The sequence below is a fragment of the Symphalangus syndactylus genome, chromosome 21 (genome assembly GCF_028878055.3).
Source record: "Symphalangus syndactylus isolate Jambi chromosome 21, NHGRI_mSymSyn1-v2.1_pri, whole genome shotgun sequence".
NCBI classification, from domain to species: domain Eukaryota; kingdom Metazoa; phylum Chordata; class Mammalia; order Primates; family Hylobatidae; genus Symphalangus; species Symphalangus syndactylus.
This window is the reverse complement of record NC_072443.2, coordinates 70,937,400-70,960,247: the sequence shown is the minus strand read 5'-3', so window position 1 is coordinate 70,960,247 and position 22,848 is coordinate 70,937,400. Positions and strand designations below refer to the sequence as shown.

Genomic DNA, 22,848 nt, shown 5'->3' with positions numbered 1-22,848 from the left:
CAAAGTGCTGGGATTACAGACGTGAGCCACCGCACCCAGCCCCATTTCTAAGACGAAGGGAAAGTTGTCGTTGTGAGCCAGCCACAGTGGAGATGGGTTGAATTGTAGGCTGCCTCTTGTCAACCACAAAGTCTTTGTTTTTTCCACTGAGCTGCGACTAGGCAGTCACTGGGTCTCTTCCCTATTCTTGCCCCAACTTATTTTTTTCTCCCATCATCTAGGGGTTTTGGGAAACCCATATGGTTATAGGAGATCCCTAAAGTTGCCTGGCAGGTTGTCTAGTTTAAAAAAATAAATGAAAGGCAGCACCTTTGGAGGTGTTTTGGGTTACTGAGCTAGTGTAGTATAGTGTTCTCAGCCCATCTTAAACAAAGACAGAGTAATGTGATATAACAAAGCTTCAACCTCCGTGAACAAAGAAAGGGTAGGAGAAACACTGCCGACACGGACTCTGAAATTAAGGAGCTCACTCACGTTGTCTTTAATACTCATGAGGGTTGTTTAATGAGCTCCCTGGCTTTGAGGATGTCCGGGAAGGATCATGTTTGCTCATTCTTTGAGGAAGGGAATAACAGGTTTTTCTACCCAAGACAAGTCTCACTGAAGTAGATCCTGTCAAGATTCCTAAGAACAAAAATTGATGGAAGGAAGAAAACTTCCATGGAGTTAAACTTTTAGACGAGAGGATTTGCTTAACTGGCTTGACTTCAGTGGAAGTAAATGAGGGAAGTTACAGATAACACTTTTTCACACTGGCTTCAGGTAATATACTAGTGAGGAGAAATGCATTTTCAATGGTCATAAAGATTTGGAAGCTCTCCAGGGAAGCTGAGAGAAGTCTTGAACACATTCCAACAAAGCAGTTATAGTGTTCAGGAGTTCACAAGAATTTTAAGTGCCACAGTCACCCCAGGATCATGTTAATACAAACTAGAAAAGTACAAATATTCACAACCTTCACAAACCCTAAGTAAAAAGCATTATACCCTTTCTTGAAATTAATGATGCTACTGAGATTAATATACCAGATTTCATTTCCTCCTCAAAGCAAATTGGTTTATCTTATTTGTTCATTCATTCAACAAATATTTATGGAGTGCTTGAGAATATGGACACTGATGATTCAGTGTTAACAAGACCCTATCTCCCCAGCAGCTTAAACTCAAGTGAGAAAACCCATATTTAAACTATTAATGGAGAATTATACTTCCAATCCCGATGGATTAACAGGGACCAGATTTACTCTCCGGTCAGACATAACCAAAACAGAGAAATGGGAGCAATACACAAAACCATGGCTTTCCAAACTCTGAACTTCAGGCAATGAAAGACAGTGATCCTGAGAGACAGAAAACAAGGTGAGATCTACTGCCTTGAAAGACTTTTCATGCTATGCAGGGAAGGACAATCCAGGCAGAACCCAGGGGGTTCTGGAGTTCAAAGACAGGGCTGAGGACTTGGGGTGACCAAGGCAGCTAACATTTGCAGGACAGAGTTCCAGAGAGGAGAGAGCTGCACAGAGAACCCTGGATATCTGCAGAGAGAGAGGAGAGCCCTCTTCTAGAACCATCTGAAACGATTGGGGGGGCTGGGTGCGGTGGCTCATGCCTGTAATCCCAGCATTTTGGGAGTCTCAGGCGGGTGGATCACCTGAGGTCAGGAGTTCGAGACCAGCCTTTCCAACATGGCGAAAACCCATCTCTACTAAAAATACAAAAAATTAGCCAGGTGTGGTGATGCATGCCTGTAATCCCAGGTATTCAGGAGGCTGAGGCAGGAGAATCACTTGAACCCGGGAGGCAGAGGTTGCAGTGAGCTGAGATCGCATCACTGCACTCCAGCCTGAGTGGCAGAACGAGACTGTCTCAAGGAAAAAAAAAACACACACACACACTCAGAGAGAACAGTCCTCAGTACGCACACAAGGCACACGGTGAACAGTGTGAGTTCAATCAGCCAGGCTGAAAAACATAATTCATAAGGCATGGTGGAGCACTCAGGAACATCAGCACTGGGGAATAATTTGCCCTAGACTGAGTACCGCTCCAGACCTGCCTAACAAATTACAAAGCAAGACCCATAAGGATCAAACTACTTCCATGTCACTGGACTGCATCCCTAAACAAAGATCAAGAGTATACATAAGAATGCATATCTAGCACCTAAGAAGGTAAAATTCACAAAGTGTGGCATCCAATCAAAGACTATGAGGCATGCAAAAAAAAAAAAAAGACTCATTATGAGGACTTGTATCCAGAATTTATAAAGAACTCTCAAACTGCCAGGCGTGGTCACTCATGCCTGTAATCCCAGCACTTTGGGAGACCGAGGTGGACAGATTGTCTGAGCTCAGGAGTTCAAGACCAGTCTGGGCAACATGGCAAAACCCTGTCTCTACCAAAAATACAAAAATTAGCCCGGCACAGTGACGCACATCTGCAGTCCTAGGTACTTGGGGGGCTGAGGCATGAGAATCGCTTCAGCCTGGAAGGCTGATGTTGCAGTGAGCTGAGATCACGCCACTGCACGCCAGCCTGGGTGACAAAGTGAGATTCCAACTCAAAAAAAAAACACACACACAGAACAAAACCAACCAAACAAAAAGAACTCTAAAAAATCACATCCCAGCCTGGGCAACATGGCGAAACCCCATTTCTATAAAAACTACAAAAATTAGCTGGGTGTGGTGGAGCAAGCCTGTGGTCAGGAGGAGGTGCGAGATTGCTTGAACCTGGGAAGGTGAGGCTGCAGTAAGCAGAGATTGCATCACTGCACTCCACTCTGGGAGACAGCGTAAGACCCTGTCCAAACACACACGCACGCGTGCACACACACACACACAGGCAGATGTGAACAGACACTTCCACAACAAAATACCACTATACATAGTTTAAGAGACTGACCATATCAATAACAAGCATGTGCAAGACTGGAACTCTCAAAAACTATCACTTTTGGTGGGAATGTAAAATGGTACGGCCATGTTGGAGAACAGTTCAGCGTTTTCTTAAAACATTAAACACATACCTACCATATGGCTCGGTCATTCCACTCTCAGGTATTTGCCTAAGAGAAATGAAAGCATATGTCCACATGAAGATTTGTATACAAATGTTCATAACAGCTTTATTTATAACAGCCCCAAACTGGAAACAACCCAGGTGTCCATCGATAGGTCAGTGAACAAATCTATTCAATGAAGTAGTACTCAGCAATGAAAAACATAAAAACAAAAACTCTTGACACATGCTACCACATGGATGAATCTCAAAATAACTATACTGACTAAAATAAGCCTGACCAAAAAAGGGATATATATTGTATGATTCAATTTACATAGAATTCTAGGACATGCAAACTAATAACAGGGCACAAGTGCACTTGGGAATGATGGGTCCGTTCCTCACTTCAATTGAGGTGATAGTTTTATGCAGGGTATACATACGCCAACACATTGTACACTTTCAATACGTGCAGTTTATCGGGTGTCAAGTACACCTCCTAAAATAAAAATATTGATGGGCTCTACATTCTGGAGACACTGGCAGTAGAACTATTATTTTCAGCTTGAAATATTAGCTACACTTTGGTAAAAATACTTTTGAACTTTATCTTCACAGTAGCAGCAAGGAAAACAAAAGGTATAAACATTCACTGATTGAAAAACAATGTCAAAAAGTTGTTTCCGTGTCTGTGGGGGGTTGGTTCCAGGACTCCTGAGGATACCAAAATCCTCAGATGCTCAAGTCCCTGATAAAAAATGGTGCAGTATTTGCATATAACCTACCCACATCCTCCTGTACACTCTAAATCATCACTAGATTACTTATATTACCCAATACAATGTAAATGCTGTGGAAATAGTTGTCATACTGTATTATTTAGAGAATAATAACAAGAAAAAAAGTCTGTACATGTTTGGTACAGATGCGATTTTTTCTTAAATACTTTTGATCTGCAGTTGGTTGAATCCACAGATGTAAAACACACAAATACAGTGGGCTGACTATATACTCAGAAAAATTACAAAGTCAAAATGAGGAATTCTCATTCGGTAAATGAAACCAAATCTACCGTATTTCTCAACAATGAATAAAACCACCTAAGAGTCAATTATTTGGTGTCTCACAGCCGTCTCTCTTCTGCATATTGCTGTGGTTTACAGCAGTGGTGCCCTCGGGTTCAGAAACCTGAACCGTAGTCTTCAGTTGTTCCCCAAGCTCCTCTATCAGAGGCCCAGACACTCCAAGAGGCCGGGAAGAGGCAAGTGGCTTTCCCTGACTGGCATCAGACTCCTGGATGGCTGTGTTTCTGCGTACTCCACCATCAACAATAAGAAGGGCACTGCTTTCTTCAAGAAAGGGACCTTGCAAAGAATTGACTGTCTCAGATGGACTATCTTTGAGTTCATCTTGTTCTGAATCTGAGTCTGAGTCTTCGTTTCCAGATGACACGGTGCTGTCTGAGTCCTCCGAATCACTTGCCTCAGAGCTGGAGCAAAGTGTCTGCTGCCCAGAAACTGAATGGGCTGCTTTTAATGCAGTTTCTTCCTCCTGGACAAGCAGTGCTGCTGCTTCTAGTTCTTCCAGTTCTAACCCCAGCTGGGCCTTTGTAAGGGAGACTTCCTTTAAGGCTTCTGCAAGAGCTGCCAACTTTTTGGATCTTGAAAACATTTTAAGAAGAAAGATTAGAATTATTTATTAATTGGCCTGGGGATAACAGGGTATACAGCTTCCAAAAAAATAAAGTTGAATCCATATTTTAAATGGCACACCAGGATATATACCATAACAGATCCAAGATATTTATGTAAAAAATGAAGCTATTAAAAGTATTACAGGGAAACAGATTTCTTTTATGACCCTAAGAAGGAGGTAGGCTTTTCTAACTATGACTCAAAATTCAGAAGCCACAAAAGACTGATAAATTCAACTAAATAAAATCAATTTCTTGGCCAGGCGCAGTGGCTCACGCCTGTAACCCCAGCACTTTGGGAGGCTGAGGCGGGTGGATCACCTGAGGTCAGGAGTTCAAGACCAGCCTGGCCAACATGGTGAAACCCTGTCTCTACTAAAAATACAAAAAATTAGCCGGGCACAGTGGCAGGCACCTGTAATCCCAGCTACCTGGGGGTGCTGAGGCAGGAGAATCACTTGAATTCAGGAGGTGGAGGTTGCTGTGAACCAAGATCACACCACTGCACTCCAGCTAGGCAACATAGTGAGACTCCATCTCAAAAAGAAAAAGGAAAATATCCATTTCTTCTGGGTAATATATCTATAATAAGCGCATGTATATATATATATACACATACACTAATAAAGCCTAATTCTAACAGAGTTCCTAATAATGGATATATAACAATCCAACAGAAAAATGGACAGAAGATACAAGCAGACAATTTTCACAAAAGGAAATATAAGTAACTCTTAAATATATTAGATGTACAACTCCAGTCAAATAAGAAAATACAAATTAAAGTCATATGTGAGATATATTTTTTATTGGCAAATACCCAAACATTTGATATTATTCTGTTAGCAAGACTGCAGGAGAAAAGGCACTTTCATATACTGATGGAGGGAGATTAAATAGCTACAACCCCCATGAAGAAGAACTTGGCAATAACTTTCAAAATGGAAAATGTATATACCCTGGACCCAGCAAGCCCCATGTCTGAAAATTAAACACATGCAGTACACACGCTACATGACATAGGTCTGAGGTTATTTACTATGACATCTTTTTTAATACCTAAAAATGGGAAACAACAAAATGTCCTTGTTATAAGACTGGTTGACTGATGAAATAAGTTATGGCATATCCATACAAAGGAATACCCTACAGCTGTACAATGAATGAAGCTCTCCATGGGCCAATCCGGACTTACTGCTTAACAACACAAAAGGCTCACCATATGTATATGCTACACATATATAAAAAGGGAAAATAACAGGAAAGATATCAAAACAGATGTTTCTATTTGCTTGTATACTTCTTAATAAACTCTCCAAAGTCACAGAAAACAGTAACTTCTGTAAAGGAGATAAGGTGGGAACTGGAAATATGGGGGATGACACAGGATGATGGTGTGATGGAGCCTTTTCACTGCCTATTGTTTTATTTTTAAAACCTATATAAATGTTCACAGTCTTAAAATGTACACGGAGGAAAAGCAATATCAGCAACATGAAGTGCTTTTTCTTTTTATGAGAAAACCATTTCACATTATTTCAGAAGTTTTTTTTTTTTTTTTTTTTTTGAGACAGAGTCTCACTGTGTCACCAGGCTGGAGTGCAGTGGTGTGATCTCGGCTCACTGCAACCTCCGCCTCCCAGGTTCAAGCGATTCTCCTGCCTCAGCCTTCCGGGTAGCTGGGACTACACACGCGTACCACCATGCCCAGCTAATTTTTTTATATTTTTAGTAGAGACAGGGTTTCACCATGTTGGCCAGGATGGTCTTGATCTCCTGACCTCGTGATCTGCCCGCCTCGGCCTCCCAAAGTGCTGGGATTACAGGCATGAGTTACCACGCCCAGCTAATTTTTTTTGTATTTTTAGTAGAGACGAGGTTTCACCATGTTGGCCAAGATGGTCTTGAACTCCTGACCTCGTGATCCACCCACCTCGGCCTTCCAAAGTGCTGGAATTACAGGCGTGAGCCACCATGCCCAGCCGAAGATTCTTTTCCTCTAAATTACCTGCTAGCTTTATAATATTACATTGTATCGAGTAAATAAACTTTTCCATTATTAACTTGGATGCATTTAGTTGTTTTTTGTTTCTAAAAGAACCAACATGACACAAACTGGCATTCTCCAAAGATGACTACTATTCTTAAGGGGAAATCTGATGTGACAACTGAAGAAAGGTGGCAGTGAGTGAAAGTGGTAAACATGCTGACATGGTTTCTATGTTTCCTGACTCCAAAGATTAAATGAACGTACAAAACATTGAGTGGCTTTAAGACAAACTGGATGAGGGTGAGTTTACAAGATAAATTCATTGGTAAAAGTGTAGTCCATCCCATAAAATTAGGAAAATGAGGCTTCATTTCAGTGGAGCTGATGGTACAATGGGAAATACCGAACAAAGATGGTATTTTAATCTGGGTGCCCGCATGTACCTGAAATGGTATTTCTCAAAATACTCGGCACAATAATGAGATTGTGCAGGGATTGCCCCCCACCCCCCACAACCCCTGCTGCCTCTTCACATGTGTAATCAGGCCACAGAAGCACGACTGCAGTACCCAAGGGTGAGCGGGAGGCACAGTGCGGTGAGTGGGACAAGGGTGGTCACCACCGTTGATGGGTAGCTTTCTCTTAACCCTGAGTTTCAGTGCCAGAACTTCCAGAGCGCTTAGAGAAAGGGAGGGGTTTAGGGTAAAGAGGAAAACCAAGGTGAGATCCACTAGAGTCAGTTAATGATTCACCAAAGCATTATAATCCCTGCCTAATCTTTCATCAGTCTGAGGCATTTTTAAAAGCATAGTTATGGAATATGACAGCTGCAACATAATATGCATTTATACCCAAGATAGTTGTAGATAATGTCCACCATATATTTTGAAACCTTGACTACCAGTGGTAAAGGATTCAGTCTGAGCTGCTGCAAAGTTCAGTCAGTCTAAGAACTAGTACACCACTCTGTTTCTCCATGAAAGGGAGTTCTCTCTGGGCAGTGACACACAGCTTAAGAAATAAAGAGTAATAAATTTGGGGAAGTGGATACTGCCTCTAACCCTAACACTAGAAATAAAAAATATAAAATAAAAGCTTTTACTTTACTATGTATCTCATTTTAATTGTCATGACAAATACTTCTCAACAATATACAAAGGATGATGTTCCACTAACATCACTGCACTTGCTCCATTAACCACCTTGTGAATCAGTGCCACTGTTATCCCTACATTACAGATGAGGAAGCTAGAGCTTGCAGGGGTAGGAGAGCCGCTGAGGTTCACCCAGCCAACAAGGGGCGGTCACGACTGGAAACCAAAGCCTCAGAATTCCAGCCCTCTTCCAGTTCCACCAAAGGGCCTTCCATGAATATACAGGCTCTGCAAAGTGTTCTTTTTTTCTTTTTCTTCTTTTTTTTTTTTTTTTGAGACAGAGTGTCACTCTTGTTGCCCAGGCTGGAGTGCAATGGCACAATCTCAGCTCACCACAACCTCCATTTCCTGGGTTCAAGAGATTCTCTTGCCTCCGCCTCCCGAGTAGCTGGGATTACAGACATGCGCCACCATGCCCGACTAATTTTATATTTTTAGTAGAGATAGCGTTTTTCCACGTCGGTCAGGCTGGTCTTGAACTCCCGACCTCAGGTGATCTGCCCGCCTAGGCCTCCCAAAGTGCTGGGATTACAGGCATGAGCCACCGCACCTGGCCAAAGTGTCCTTTCTTAAGGCCACATTCTTTACTTCTTCCTAATTTGAGCTCCACTCAGCATCTTCCAACTGAGCAAGTTATGACTTGCACAAAGCCCAGAATCCTCCAAAGGAACTGTGACTAATATATTTAGCTTAACAATGTTAAATGAAGTATATATATAAGCATCATCTATGGAGGTTTAGAAAACAAGGGTAAAATTCAAATCATTTTTGTGAATATTGCTGAATATATTAAACATGCCAATTCTCAAGTTGATATTATTTGGATCTTGTGTACCGATATTGTGTCCTGTCTTTTATAACAGTAGAAATGTGGAATTCCAAAACTCCTTCCCTAGAATCCTGGCTCTTCTCAGAAAGCATACCCCACACACAGGGGGACTAAAAGTAACGAGTGTAACAGGCAGAAAAGTGGTGAAACTGAGTCCAGGGGCCCAAACAAGAACTCCTGCCTGTAACCGGCTGATGCGAACTATTTTTTTTTTTTTTTTTGAGATAGAGTCTCGCTCTGTCACCCCAGGCTGGAGTGCAGTGGCGCAATCTCTGCTCACTGCAAGCTCTGTCTCCCGGGTTCACGCCATTCTCCTGCCTCAGCCTCCTGAGTAGCTGGGACTGCAGGTGCCCACCACCACGCCCAGCTAATTTTTTTGTATTTTTAGTAGAGACGGGGTTTCACCGTGTTAGCCAGGACGATCTCGATCTCTTGACCTCGTGATCCGCCCGCCTCAGCCTCCCAAAGTGCTGGGATTACAGGCTTGAGCCACCGCGCCCAGTCGCGAACTTTTATCCTTCAGTTCAGCATTATATTATGTTTAAAATTACCAGGTTATACAATAAGTTGATGGATGGATGGATAGATAGATGGATAGATGGATGGATAGATGGATACATGCATGGATGGATAGATGGATGGATGGATGACAGATAGACAGACAGACAGACAGATAGGTAGATTCATTTTTGATCCTTCACCAAGCTTCATTTCTATTTTATTATCCCACCTTTACTACCTCAAGCTAGCTAGCTTCTTAAATTAACATTAAAGTTCTGAAAGAAACTTTAATAGAAGAAGCATTCTGAACTCTCTCCCATTCTTAAAGAATGCTAGGATAAAAACCGATTAAAATTTCAAAATAGCATTGGTGTAGAATGTGCCACAATAGTCTGAGGAATGAAAGTTGGGTTTGTTTTTATTCAATTACTTAGCACAGATAACCTAGCAATCACTGTTCACAAAAAGGGAAATTATTCCTGTAGGGAAAAAAAATTAAGCCATGAAAGAGTAGCTGTTTTGTTTTCTCAACCACTAGTACAATTAGAGTTGGTTCTAATCTGCCACTCCTTGTCAATTCTACAATCTACTTTTGTAACAGACTTACCTTTTCAGAAAGCATCACTTAAGGTAGGTAGTGGTTTTTTTCTGTCATACTCAAAACTGACTAGGCTAGTTCATGTCCAAAAGCTTGGTCAAATGGCATTATTAGATAACCACTCTTACAAACATCAGGTACTATTTATTTATCTATTTAGAGACAGGTTCTCACTCTATTGCCTGGGCTCTGGAGTGCAGTGGTGCAATCAGAGCTCCCTGTAGCTTTGACCTCCTGGGCAAAAGTGATCCTCCCACCTCAGCCTCCTGAGTAGCTGGGACTACAGGCACATGTCACCACACCCAGCTAATTTTTAAATTTTTTGTAAAGACAGGTTCTCCCTGTGTTGCCCAGGCTGGTCTCGAACTCCTGGGCTCAAGTGATTCGCCCACCTTGGCTTCCCAGAGTGCTGTGATTACAGGCGTGAGCGGCAGCCCTGGGCATGATACATTTTGATACTCTCAACAAACACATAGGCTGAGTTACTAGTTATAGTATATGGTTTCTGTTTGTCTGGTTAGGTTTTTCTTGAGACAGAGTCTCACTCTGCCTTCCAGTCTGGAGTGTGGAGTGCAGTGGAGCGATCTCAGCTCACTGCAACCTCCACCTCCCTGGTTCAAGTGATTCTCCTGCATCAGCCTCCCGAGTAGCTGGGATTACAAGCATGCGCCACCACGCCCAGCTATTTTTTGTTATTTTTAGTAGAGACGGGGCTTTGCCATGTTGGCCAGGCTGGTCTCAAACTCCTGACCTCACAGTGATCCACCCACCTTGGTCTCTCAAAGTGCTGGGGATTACAGGAGTAAGCCACCATGCCTGGCTAGTTATAGTATATGTTTTACATCTAAGTGAGGATCACCTACCTGTTAAGAATGTATTTATTATAGAATGAAGAGACGCTGCATTTAAGAGACAACTGGATACCACCACTGTCATACTTTAATAAAACCACACTCAAAATAGATTTTTCTTAGAAAGTCACTGGAAATGTAATCCTACAGTGTAACTTAAAAAAGACCTTTCATTCTTTTTGCATATGTGAAATAATATCCTATTTGGAGAATTTCTCTTTAAAGACTGCAGACAAGTTATGCTACGTGTAACTACCACGAAAGAGTAATTGCAACAGCAGAAAGTACATGCCTTTACTATGGCTAAGCTGATACAAAATTTCCTCAATTATTTTACATTTGGTGACTGTATTTAGGAGGGGGAAGCCTCCGCAGCCTTATGAAGCAACCAAAACAAAATGCAAAAGGAACCTGAAATGTAGGGGCAGGGGAACTGGGTATAAATGGAAAGCATACATCCTGTTTTTTTTTTGCTGTAGAGTTTTGTTTCAAACTATCAATCAACTTTTCACCACTTCCTGCAATAGCAGGTCTACTATAAATCTCAGAGTAACCGACTAGGTTTCATTTCCTCTGCCCAAACCTAGAAGCCTGCCAGGCATGACATACTGAGACTAGAGCCCACAATTGATCACAGAGGACAAGACTCCAGTGAGGCAATTCCAGACAGTTCAAACTGGATGCTTACCGACTAACTTGGCCTTTTAATTTCATAGCATACCACACACACAATCTCAGGTTCTATCTGGGACCAAACAGTAGATCAAATTTCTTCTCTTTCCTTTTCTTTTTTTTTTTTTTTTTTTTTTAAGAGATGGGGTCTCACTGCATTGCCCAGGCTGGAGACCAGTAGTCAAAGGAGCAGTAATACCACAATACAGTGTTGAACTACTGGCCTCAGCAGCCCTCTTGCCTCAGCTTCCCAAGTAGGTGGAACTACGGGTACGTGCCACTGAGCCTGGCTTCAACTTTCTTTCTGAAGGGCATTTACTGCACATCAATGGTAGACTGGATAAAGAAAATGTGGTATATACACCATGGAATACCATGCAGCCATAAAAGGAAAAGGATCATGTCCTTTGTAGCAACATGGATGGAGCTGGAGGCCATTTTCCTTAGCAAACTAATGCAGGAACAGAAAACCAATTATCTCATGTTGTCACTTGTAAGTGGTAGCTAAATGGTAAGAACACATGGACACACAGAGGGGAACAACACACACCAGGGCCTATCAGAGGATAGAGGGTAGGTAGAGGGAGATGATCAGGAAAAACAACTAATGAGTACTAGGTTTAATACCTGGGTGGCGAAAATAATCTGTACGTCAAACTCCCATGACACAAGTTTACCTATATAACAAACCTGCACATGTGTCCCTGAACTTAAAAGTTAAATTTTTAAAAAGGGCATTTATGATAATGACATGTCATAAATCCTCTCTACTGAACATAACCCGATCCATAATTTAGGTTCCTTGGCCCAAAATACATGTATGTAGCCTGATCTAAAGGTATTAATGCACTGGCTTTAAGTAGAAGTTGCTGGTGAAATTCCTATCTTGAATCTGAGAGCCACCAAAGAAAACAAATACCAATGGATGCACAGAGGAACCCGGAGCTGTCTCTTCTTATTCTGTAACAGTGAAAAGCACTTCTAGCGCAGCCATTAACAAAAACAAGAAACGACTCTCTACGAACAAGAAACGACTAACTTAATACAAGGAAGGCTGCAAGATAAAGAGTTATTTAAACCATATCTAGTTTGGGCCAATAAAACAACTTCTCATACAAATTTCAACTGGCTTTTATGCCATTTTGTGGGCGTAGGCTCTGAGAAACATCATCTAGTCCATGGATCAGCAGAATCATTTTCTGAAAACTCCCTGTATTCGTTTCCTAAGGCTGCCGTAACAAAACACCAAAAACTGGTAGCAGCAAACAAAATAAGTAAATTTATTTTTCACAGCTCCTGAGGCTACTTTCTTTTTTTTTTTTTTTTTTCCGAGACGGAGTCTCATTCTATTGCCCAAGTTGGAACGCAATGGCATGATCTCGGCTCATTGCAACCTCCACCTCCTGGGTTCAAGCAATTCTCCTGCCTCAGCCTTCTGAGTAGCTGGGATTACAGGCACACACCACCACACCCGGCTAATTTTTGTATTTTGGTAGAGACGGGGTTTCACTATGTTGGCCAGGCTGGTCTCGAACTCTCGACCTCGTGATCCGCCTGCCTCAGCCTTCCAAAGAGCTGGGATTACAGGCGTGAGCCACCGCACCTGGCCAAGGCTACTATTAATAGTCCAGAATTAAGGAGTCAGCAGGGTTGGTTCCTTCTCAGGGCAGAATCCCTTCCATGCCCTTCTCTTAGCTTCTGGTGTTGCTGGCAATCCTTGGAGTTCCTTGGTTTGTAAATGCATCACCCCAAGCTCTGCCTCTGTTGTTCTGGGTGTTCTCCCTATGTGTTTGTGACTTCACATGGCCATCCTTCACTGTGTGTGTGTCTTAGTGTCTCTTCTTTTCTGATGAGGTTACCAGTCATAGTGGATTAAAGGCCCACCCTACTCTAGCATGACCTCATCTTCACTAATTACATCTGCAATAACTCTGTTTCCCAATTAGGTCACATTGTGAGGTTCTGCAAGGACATGAATTTTGGAGGGACATCACAGGGCATCACTATAACACAGTACACCCTGTAGAGCTGAAATAAATAGTGGAGATGCTCATTAATAGAGGATAATAGATAAGAAAAAAGTAAATCAACTTAAAATCAAGACCAAAATTTAACAGTAAATAATGATGATAAGGTTAAAACTTCACCTTGAGGCTGGAGGGAGTGGCTCACACCTGTAATCCCAGCACTTTGGGAGGCCAAGGTGGGCAGATCACTTGAAGTTAGGAGTTCAAGACCAGCCTGGCCAACATGGTGAAATCCTGTCTTTACTAAAAATATAAAAATTAGTTGAGTGTGGCGGCAGGCGCCTGTCATCCCAGCTACTCAGGAGGCTAAGGAAGGAGAATCACTTGTACCTGGGAGGCGGAGGTTGTAGTGAGCAGAGACTGCAGCACTACACTCCAGCCTCGGCAACAGAGGGAGACTCTGTGTCAAAAACACAACAGCAAAAACCAAACACTTCACCTTGAAACAAAACTACAAACTACAAAATAAACTGATGAAATATTTAACAATGTTAACAATATGTAGGTTAAAACTGCAACCATGTACTAATTTTCAAAAACAGCAAAGAATGAACCAAATATTAATTGTATTTGTAATTGTTCTAACAAAATTATATTACAGCACCATCTAACATTCATCACTTCATGTTGGTCTTTTTGTAGCAGAATCAGAGAAGGTAATTCTTACAGAAAAAAAATCAAGGGTATCATCATGAGCTTGACTGTGATGTACTAAGCTTAGGAAAAATACGATGTGGAGCTAGAAAATAATCAGCATCAAATCATTCCTTAAGGAAATGACAATGACCACTTTCCAAAAGTCCCTGGCAGAAAATAACTCTGTCTTCTTGAAATATTACAAAATATATCAAAGTTTTAAAAATCACAAAATAGACCTTCATATCCTTTTATGAAAAGCCAATTGTAGGTTTCTTATAATTAGATTGATAAAAGCTCTCAAGACGATTCCAACGATTCAACAACTATGCCACTTTTCAAAAAAGTTTATGAACTCTGGTCCTTAGTGCTTTAGTAGAGAATACAAATATTCATGAACGCATTAATATATATCTGACACATTAGACTACAGATCCCAAGAAGGTGGGGGAAATAAAATTTTTATTTTCACTTTTTTTTTTTTTTTATTCTTTTAGGGATGGAATCTTGTTCCATCACCCAGGCTGGAGTGCAGTGGCTCAATCACAACTCACTGCAGCCTCAATGTACTGTGTTCAAGCAATCCTCCCATTTCAGCCTACGGAGTAGACAGGATTAGAAGCACACACCACCACGCCTGGCTAATTTATAAATTTTTTGTAGTGACAGGGTCTTGCTACATTGTCCATTGAGCCCCTCAAACTCCTGGGCTCAAGTGACCCTCCTGCCTCAGCCTCCCAAAGTGCTGAGATTATAGACATAAGCTACTGCGCTGGGCCAAGGAATAAAATTTTTAGATGTATTTGAGTAATATAGTCAAATCACTATGGCAAACAGCGATAATAAAGACTCAACCACCTCTTGGATGCTACGCAAAAGGACAAAGGATACTTGACAGTATCCGTTAATACAAAAGGCTTGCACTTCCTGTGCAGTAACTCTGTGCAGCCTTTCTAAGTATTTCACATGGTAAACTCATGAAGTACTTACAGCAACCCTGTGAAATAGGTACTATGATTATTCCTACTGGTAAAATAAGAAAATAATGTGGCACCTTCTTTGAGCCATGGAGGACCAAAGAAGATGTCTTATTATCACAGAAAGACAACTCTAAAGACCTCAAGCAGAACAGTTCTTACTTTTTATGTTAATTATGTGTGAACTCACATAAGTTTCCCCTGGTTCACAATTATATAGAGAATCATTTACTTTAATCGTCAAACGATAAACAGGTGGGCTACATGTTTAAAAAGTCCTCCATCAGAATGACTCTCCTGCACAGAAGGGGTGAAAGCAGGGGAGCTAAAGGCAAGGAGACAGGCTCTAGCTCCAGCAGTTTTTTTGAGTACAGTCTGCACATAAACACGTACATACATACATGTGCCCACACACATACATACATGTGCCATGTGCCCACAAACATGTACATACATACATGCGCACACACGTGCCTATACATACATCTGCCCACACACATCCATTTTTTGAGAAAAATAAATGACTTAGAAAAAAACACTCGCTATGGCAATGCTAAATACTGAAAAGAATGGCTCTCATAACGTTTATCCAAATGCAGAGAAGCCACCATTTGGCTCAACCCCAACCTCCACTTAAGAAATTCAAGGGTGAGGGTGACAAATAGTTAAGAAAGGTACAATGTCCATAAAGAACTGTGTGAAAGAAATGCAGTTCACCCCAACTTTGCAACTGTTTTACATTTTTGCCAGGCCAGATCAAATTCGCAGAGATGGAAATGTGGGTCTCATAAATTTGCCACATTTCTCTCTACTCCCTAGCAGAAATGCTATTGCTGAAATGTGCTTCACTGTGATCCCAAAAGCTGATTTAAATAACAGCCCCATGAACCTCTTGGAATTGTATACCTCACTTGAATTGTGTACCTCGCAAGGTCTCCCATTCCATACGGGCTGCCGGGGAATTCAAATGTGTGACTCACTCAACATGACAGAATGTACCTGCAGCTCCTTCTTGCCTCCAGTTTCATTTTGATTCTATTTTTTTTTTCTTGAGACAGAGTCTCGCTCTGTCACCCAGGCTGGAGTGCAGTGGCGTAATCTCGGCTCACTGCAACCTCTGCCTCCTAGGTTCGAGCAATTCTCCTGCCTCAGCCTCCCGAATAGTGGGGATTACGGGCACACACCACCACGCCTGGCTAATTTTTGTATTTTTAGTAGAGACAGGGTTTCACCATGTTAGCCAGGCTGGTCTACAAACCCCTGACCTCAGGGGATCCGTCCGCCTCAGCCTCCCAAAGTGCTGGGACTATAGGCATGAGCCACCACGCCTGGCCTGTTTCTACTTTCAATTTTTTTCTTTTACCTTCACCTTTATGCCATCTTGTTTTATACACACACACACACACACACAGAGAGAGAGAGAAAGGGAGAGAAATGCTTTAAATAATTTCTAGTACAAGGTAGAGAATAAATTATGAATGAAACCAATTATCTGGTTAAGTAAAAAACACCTTTGTAGGATAGGAAAGGACAGAAGAAATGGGGACTACAAGTCGCAGGCTGAAGCGGAGCTCTCCAATCCATTTTCTTCTCTATGACTACTCCATGAAGCATGGTATTTGGGCACATCAGACCTGAACAACTCTGACAACATTCCTACATTTCATCTGTGTGAAAAAAGGGCAAACAGTGTTGTTTAATGATGTAGGATTTTGACCTGTTAACTGTCCAAATGAAATGGCTGTTTGGATTCAATTAACTAAGTGGAGGTCAGCCAACTAAATGGAGAAGGTATCACTATAAAGTTGGTGGCAGAATGAAGATACTGTGGGTTGAACTGTGTCCCCGACAAAGATGTGTTGATGTCCTAAGCCCTGGAAGCTGTGAATGTCACCTGTTTCGGAAACAGGGTCTTTGCAGATGTAATGAAGATTGGGTCATACCAGATTAGGGTAGGCCCTCAGTCCACCAACTGGCGTCCTTAAAGAAAACACAATGTAAAGACACAGGGACACAGAGAATGCCATGTGAAGATAGAGGCAGAGATTGGTGTGATGTATTCATATGCCAGGGATGTCTAGGGTTGCCAGCAACTGCTGAAGCCAGCAGAGACGCACGGAACAGATTCTCCTGCAGAGTTCGCAGAAGGAACCAACCCAAAGACCTTGATTTTGGAATTCTAGCCTCTAGGAATGCAAGGAATAAGGTCTGTGGTTTTAAGCCACCCGGTCTGTGGTAATTTGTTACAGCAGCCTTAGGAAATGAATATAGAAGAACATCAGTGATGAAGATCTTTACAGCAGACAGAAATTAGAAAGCATTGCATAGTATGTTCCTGAGTTTACAAATGGAAAAAAAAAAAAAAAAGACACCACTAAAAATAACAACAGCAAGGCACAGAAAAGTTTTCTTTGCATAATAACATGAGGGGAATAGATTAGTTTGTTTCTAATTCCCCTCCAAGCCCAAAATGCTATGCTTTTACACTATGATCACAATGTATCCCTGTTACAAACCTGCAATGACTTCCCAAACACTCAGAATAAAATCCAAACTCCCCACTTAAGAAAAGGCTGTGTAAGACCTGGCCCCCACCACTCTGGCTCTCCCATGATTCCCATCCAGGTCACTGAGCTAACTCCCCTAACTGCCCTCTCTCTGTCCCAAGGACACACCAACAAATTCTCGCACAGCCTTGTACTTGTTCCCTTCTTTCTGGAATGCTCTTCCACAAGTCTTCCCATGCTGGTTCCTACTCATTCACAATTCAGCTAAAATGTTCTCAGAGAGCCTTGCAAAAGCAGTCTAGTTAAAGCAATGCTACCCAAGGTGTTTCGTATCACGGAACACACAGAAAACTGTCTCTATCCAGCATGGCGCACTGGGTAAACTCACCAGGCTGGCCTACATCCTACCTGCCATCCCGAGGGCTGAGGGGCAATATGCACACTCACCTGAAGCCTACTTGGGGTGTCCTGGACAACCAGCTGGGTGGCTCTGCCCTTCCCTCTCCAACATACTGACATTCACTATTATGAGCTTGACATTTGAGGAGAGTTCTGAGGTGTAAGGAAGTGGAAGTCCTGGCTAAATTTTCAAATGGTATCTCCTTTAACTTCACTGTCCCATTCTGAAAGCAGAATAAAAAATAACTGCTTTCAAAATTTCCTGGCATACTCAGATAAAAGACAAGGTCAAGTGACTTCATATGTTTTCTTTGGATGTTTGTTCTAAATGCTAATTTTCTTTGGCTACAAAATGTAAAGTATGTGTTCTATACTGCTTTCACAGTACTAAGACAAACTACTCAAGTGTTGGTGTGTTGACTGCGTTATGCAGAAGCAGAAGCATGCAGGTCTTCACAATATAATGTGAGGCAAAAACTTAGAAAATTCAGAATATTTATGCAGTCACTGTTACAATATGCAATGAAATGTCTTCTTTTTTGTTTTTGAGACGGGGTATCGTACTGTCGCCCGGGCTGGAGTGCAGTGGCACGATCTCGGCTCACTGCAAGCTCCGCCTTCTGGGTTCATGCGATTCTCCTGCCTCAGCCTCCCAAGTAGCTGGGATTACAGAGGCACATCACCATGCCCGGCTAATTTTTTTGTATTTTTAGTAGAGATGGGGTTTCACCATGTTGGCCAGAGTAGTCTCGAACTCCTGACCTCGTGATCTGCCCACCTCAGCCTCCCAAAGTGCTAGTATTATAGGCATGAACCACTGAGCCTGGCCAAAATGTCTTCTAAAATGCATGCCACAATGGCATGAACTAGTTAACCCAGAACCATTCTACGGTTTCTTAATGCCAATCCTATTCCACAAAATGAATGAAAGTAATGCATTGCCTGCTGGCTCAGTTTGAGTTTTCTGGAATTATTAAATGACTGACATATCACAAAAGCTCTGCCTCTTCCGAGTCACTCTGAACCATGGTTAATATGCTCTCTAAAAGAGTGTCTGTAACGCTTGTTTTCCTACAGAGAAAGCAGGGATGAACACAAGAGGGCACCGTTATGGCACAGAGGCACGAGACAGGGCCAGTCACAACACGGAGTGTCCATCTCTCGGGAAGAGCTGCTGTACTGTCCCACAGTCCTAAACAACCCCATGCTGTGCCAATCAGGATAGCTCACTGACTTAATAAGAACAGCTATTTAACTTATGTCTCTTCTGTAGGAGAGCCAGGCCTAGGAGCTGTAGCATTCAGCATTCAAGAGATCCTTCTGAACGCAGGTCCTTGTTGGAACAGAGAGGGCTGTGCTGGGGGTGGCAGGGAGTCCTGATGGCTGGGTCTTAGGTCTGATCAGCAAAGACCAAGAGCAAAGTGCTCAGGAAATGTGCACATCTGTAATCTACTCAATATCCAACCCTCCCCAGCATCCCCACTCACACAGAGTTATATTACTTGCTGCATTTCTTTTTAAGGTATAATGCTCTCAGGCCAATTTATTGGGAGATTTTTTTTAAGGTGCCCTAAAGACACTTTTAGGAATTGATGCTGAGAGTCAGATTGCTCCAAAAATAATGCTGAATGAATAAGCCACACACAAAGGAGTGTGTACTGTATTTATTATCTCAATTATACAAAGTTCAAAAACAGGCAAAGCCAGTGGCTAGTGACAGAAGTCAGGACAGTGGTCACAAGGTAGGGTGTGCACGAAGGGGCCCCTGGAGTGTCTTTAAGGCACATTTCTTGACTGGGGTGGTTGTTACATGGTGTTTTCCTTTATGAGAATTCATTATTTGTATACTTATAATCTACGTATACAATAAAAATTAACTTAAAAATTCCTTGAGTCCTGGAAAGAAGTCTCAAGCCAGAGAGAGAGGAGGACAGTCCTGAGGGTGGACAGGATCTCAGGATGGCTTCCATTTCCCCTTGAAAACTGTCAGGACCACCAATACTGCACCCTCATCTCAAACTTCCTTTTATAAGGCATGGAGCATTCTACCAAACCCAAAAAGAATTTCAAAACTATGCCTAGAGAAAGATCCATTAGCTGTCTCTTTCAATGTGCACACTATACACAGAAAGAGTTTTTCTTTGCACAAGTACACGCACAATTCATTGCTACTGAGGTTGTTCCTGAGGTATGAGTAAAGCACTGTCTATGGGTCATTTCCCATATCATTTTATAGACATTTTTCCCCCAAGACTTCTGGCCTACAGACCAACTTTAGTACTTTCTGGGCTAAGTATAAAACAAGAATTTCCATTATTTTTACTTTACTTCCAAGCCTATCTAATACTTCATCTTATCCAATAAAAAATCTGAACATGAGCTACCAAGAATCTTTATGCCACCAGTATAAATATTTTACTTACAGTGAACAATTTTTTCTAAGTTGTGTACTACAGAGTAGAGCTTACTTTCTCAAAACAGGCTGCATGTGGTGGCTCAGGCCTGTAATCCCAGCACTTTGGGAGGCTGAGGTAGGAGGACCACCTGAGTCCAGGATTTTGAGACCAGTAACATAGTGAGAACCCATCTCTACAAAAAATTTAAAAATTAGTTGAACATGGTGGTGTGCACCTGCAGTCCCAGCTACTCAAGAGGCTGAGGTGGGAGAATCATTTGCGCCTGGGAGGTCGAGGCTGCAGTGAGTCGTGGTTGAGCTGCTGCACTCCAGCCTGGGTGACAGAGACCCTGTCTAAAAAAAAAAAAAAAAAAGAACAAAAACAAAAATCAAAATAGCTTTAAAAAATGGGCATCATAGGCCCCCATTCTATGTCTATAATTACAAGTAAAAGGTACACGATAAAAAAAGAAACCCTTCCCCCGGGGGTGGAGGTATGAAAAGACAACTCTGTCAAGTCCTCAGGTGCTTCATTCGTTGTGACTGTAAGGAAAGGGGGGTGGGGGAGTTTCTCTGGTAGACCTCAGCACTGCTCGGGCTTGTTTTGCTTCAATTTTTGGCACTTTGGATTGCTTTTTCCTTTTTCTTTCTTTTCTTTTTCTTTTTCTTTTTTTTTTTTTTTTTGAGACGGAGTCTCACTGTGTTGCCCAGGCTGGAGCGCAATGGTGCAATCTCGGCTTACCGCAACCTCTGCCTCCCAGGTTCAAGCAACTCCTCTGTCTCAGCCTCCCGAGCAGCTGGGACCACAGGCACGTGCTACCACGCTCGGCTAATTTTTGTGTTTTTAGTAGAGATGGGGGTTTCACCATATTGGCCAGGCTGGTCTCAAACTCCTGACCTTGTTGGATCGCTTTTTCTAATGAACTCCACTCATGTACCTGTTGACACATGCAAATGTAGATATATATGGTAGACTCTTTTTTCTTTGTAGATGAGGTCTTGCTACGTTGCCCATGCTAGTCTTAAACTCCTGGCCTCAAGCAACACGCCTGCCTCAGCCTACCTAAGTGCTAGGCGTGAGCCACCACGTCGGCCAATAGGGTATACTCAAAGTATGTATTTCTTTGTATTTATAATGAAATTTAAGATTAATCCAATCCTCTGCTTTCATTGTTCAAGCCTCCTATTCAAAATAAGAGAAATGTTCTCAGCACCCAGGGGCTTTTGACTCTACACGTAACCTTAAGGAGTTATGCCATCAAATTTTGTCACTTAATTTTACTCTTATCAGCCAGAGACTACAATCATTTATGCCTCTAGCTAATTCTCTCACAAACTTTCAATTTCCTCAAATAAAATTTCTATAGAAAATCCCTAAATTTTACCACAGGTCAACAATGCCTTATCTGAAGCCCTTGGACCTAGCCAGGTTTCAAAATTCTGATTTTTTTTTTTTTTTGCATTTTAGAAAGGTAGAAATTAATGACATATGTCACATATTGCCCAGCACTCTCGGAAGCATCTTTTAAGCAAATACCCTGATATTTCTGAATGAAAATGTATGACTAGTCACTCCAAGATTGTAAATAGCTCAAGTGACCAAACAAATTCATGTCAGTCAGGTTCCATGCCAACTGCCCTGGAAATACTTTTGTTTTCAGAACTTTCTGGATTTCAGAATTGTGGATAAGGCATTGTGGACCAGGACCAGAAGCAATCAGACTGAATTGCGGCTTTTCAGTTCAAACGCCCAAAGTCCAAGTCAGTCTTTCCACAAATACTTACTGACCACCTACTATGTGCTAGGGTTAGTGGATCCAAAGGGGAATACAAAACACAGTATTTGACCTAAACGATCATATAATATCAGCGTGTGGTGGGCAAGGGGCAAGCCACAATACCACCGTGCAGTAAGTCTATGAGAGGGATGGGGATACGATGCCCTGGGCACTCAGAAGACAGTTTCTTTGCACATATAATTCTAAATGAAAACCATTCTGTATGTTAAAATAAGGGGGGAAAGTCCGCCAAAGTCCTAATTCTTCCCAGCTTGACTATTTCAATGCTTTTTAAATTTTTTCAAATATCAAATGCTTTGACAAAAAAAAAGACTAACTTTTTCTTCCTTTTTGCCCTACTGTTTTGGTCCCTCTACCAACTTTACCTTGTGAAATTGCCTATAAGGTAAAGTCAAGCCTCATTATTCACCAACTCCATATCTGTGAATTTAGCTACTCAGTAAAATTTAATTGTAACTCCCCCCCAAGTCAATATTTACAGTGCTTTTGTGGTCCCTTGAGGACATACACAGAAAAGAGAAATTTTCGAGTTTCCCAACGCATGTTTCCAGCTGAGGTCCTACGAGATGATGACATTCTGACTTCTTGTCTCAGCTCTCACACTCTACACAACGTTCCTTTACGTGGCCTACTTAATGCCGTGTTTTTTTCATTTTTGCGCTTTTTGTCGGTGATTTCATTGTTTAAAGCGCCCCTAAGCGTAATGCTGAAAGGCTGTCCAGTGTTCCTAAGCGGAAGGAGGCTGAGATGTGCCTGACCGAGATCACTTTGTTCAGGCATGAGTTTTAGTACTGTTGGCTGTGGGTTCAATATTAACG

General features: G+C 42.0%; 1 protein-coding gene across 1 annotated transcript in view; it reads right to left on the bottom strand.

Annotated features, from left to right (window-relative positions):
- Positions 1-3,100: 3,100 nt before the first annotated feature.
- The window catches only part of SHQ1 (SHQ1, H/ACA ribonucleoprotein assembly factor), a 105,672-nt gene continuing 85,924 nt past the window's right edge, over positions 3,101-22,848 (bottom strand). The window contains exon 11 of the mRNA XM_055260451.2: positions 3,101-4,662. Within this exon, the coding sequence (XP_055116426.2) occupies positions 4,110-4,662 (553 nt within the window). The 3' untranslated portion in view covers positions 3,101-4,109. The remainder of the gene's footprint in view (positions 4,663-22,848) is intronic.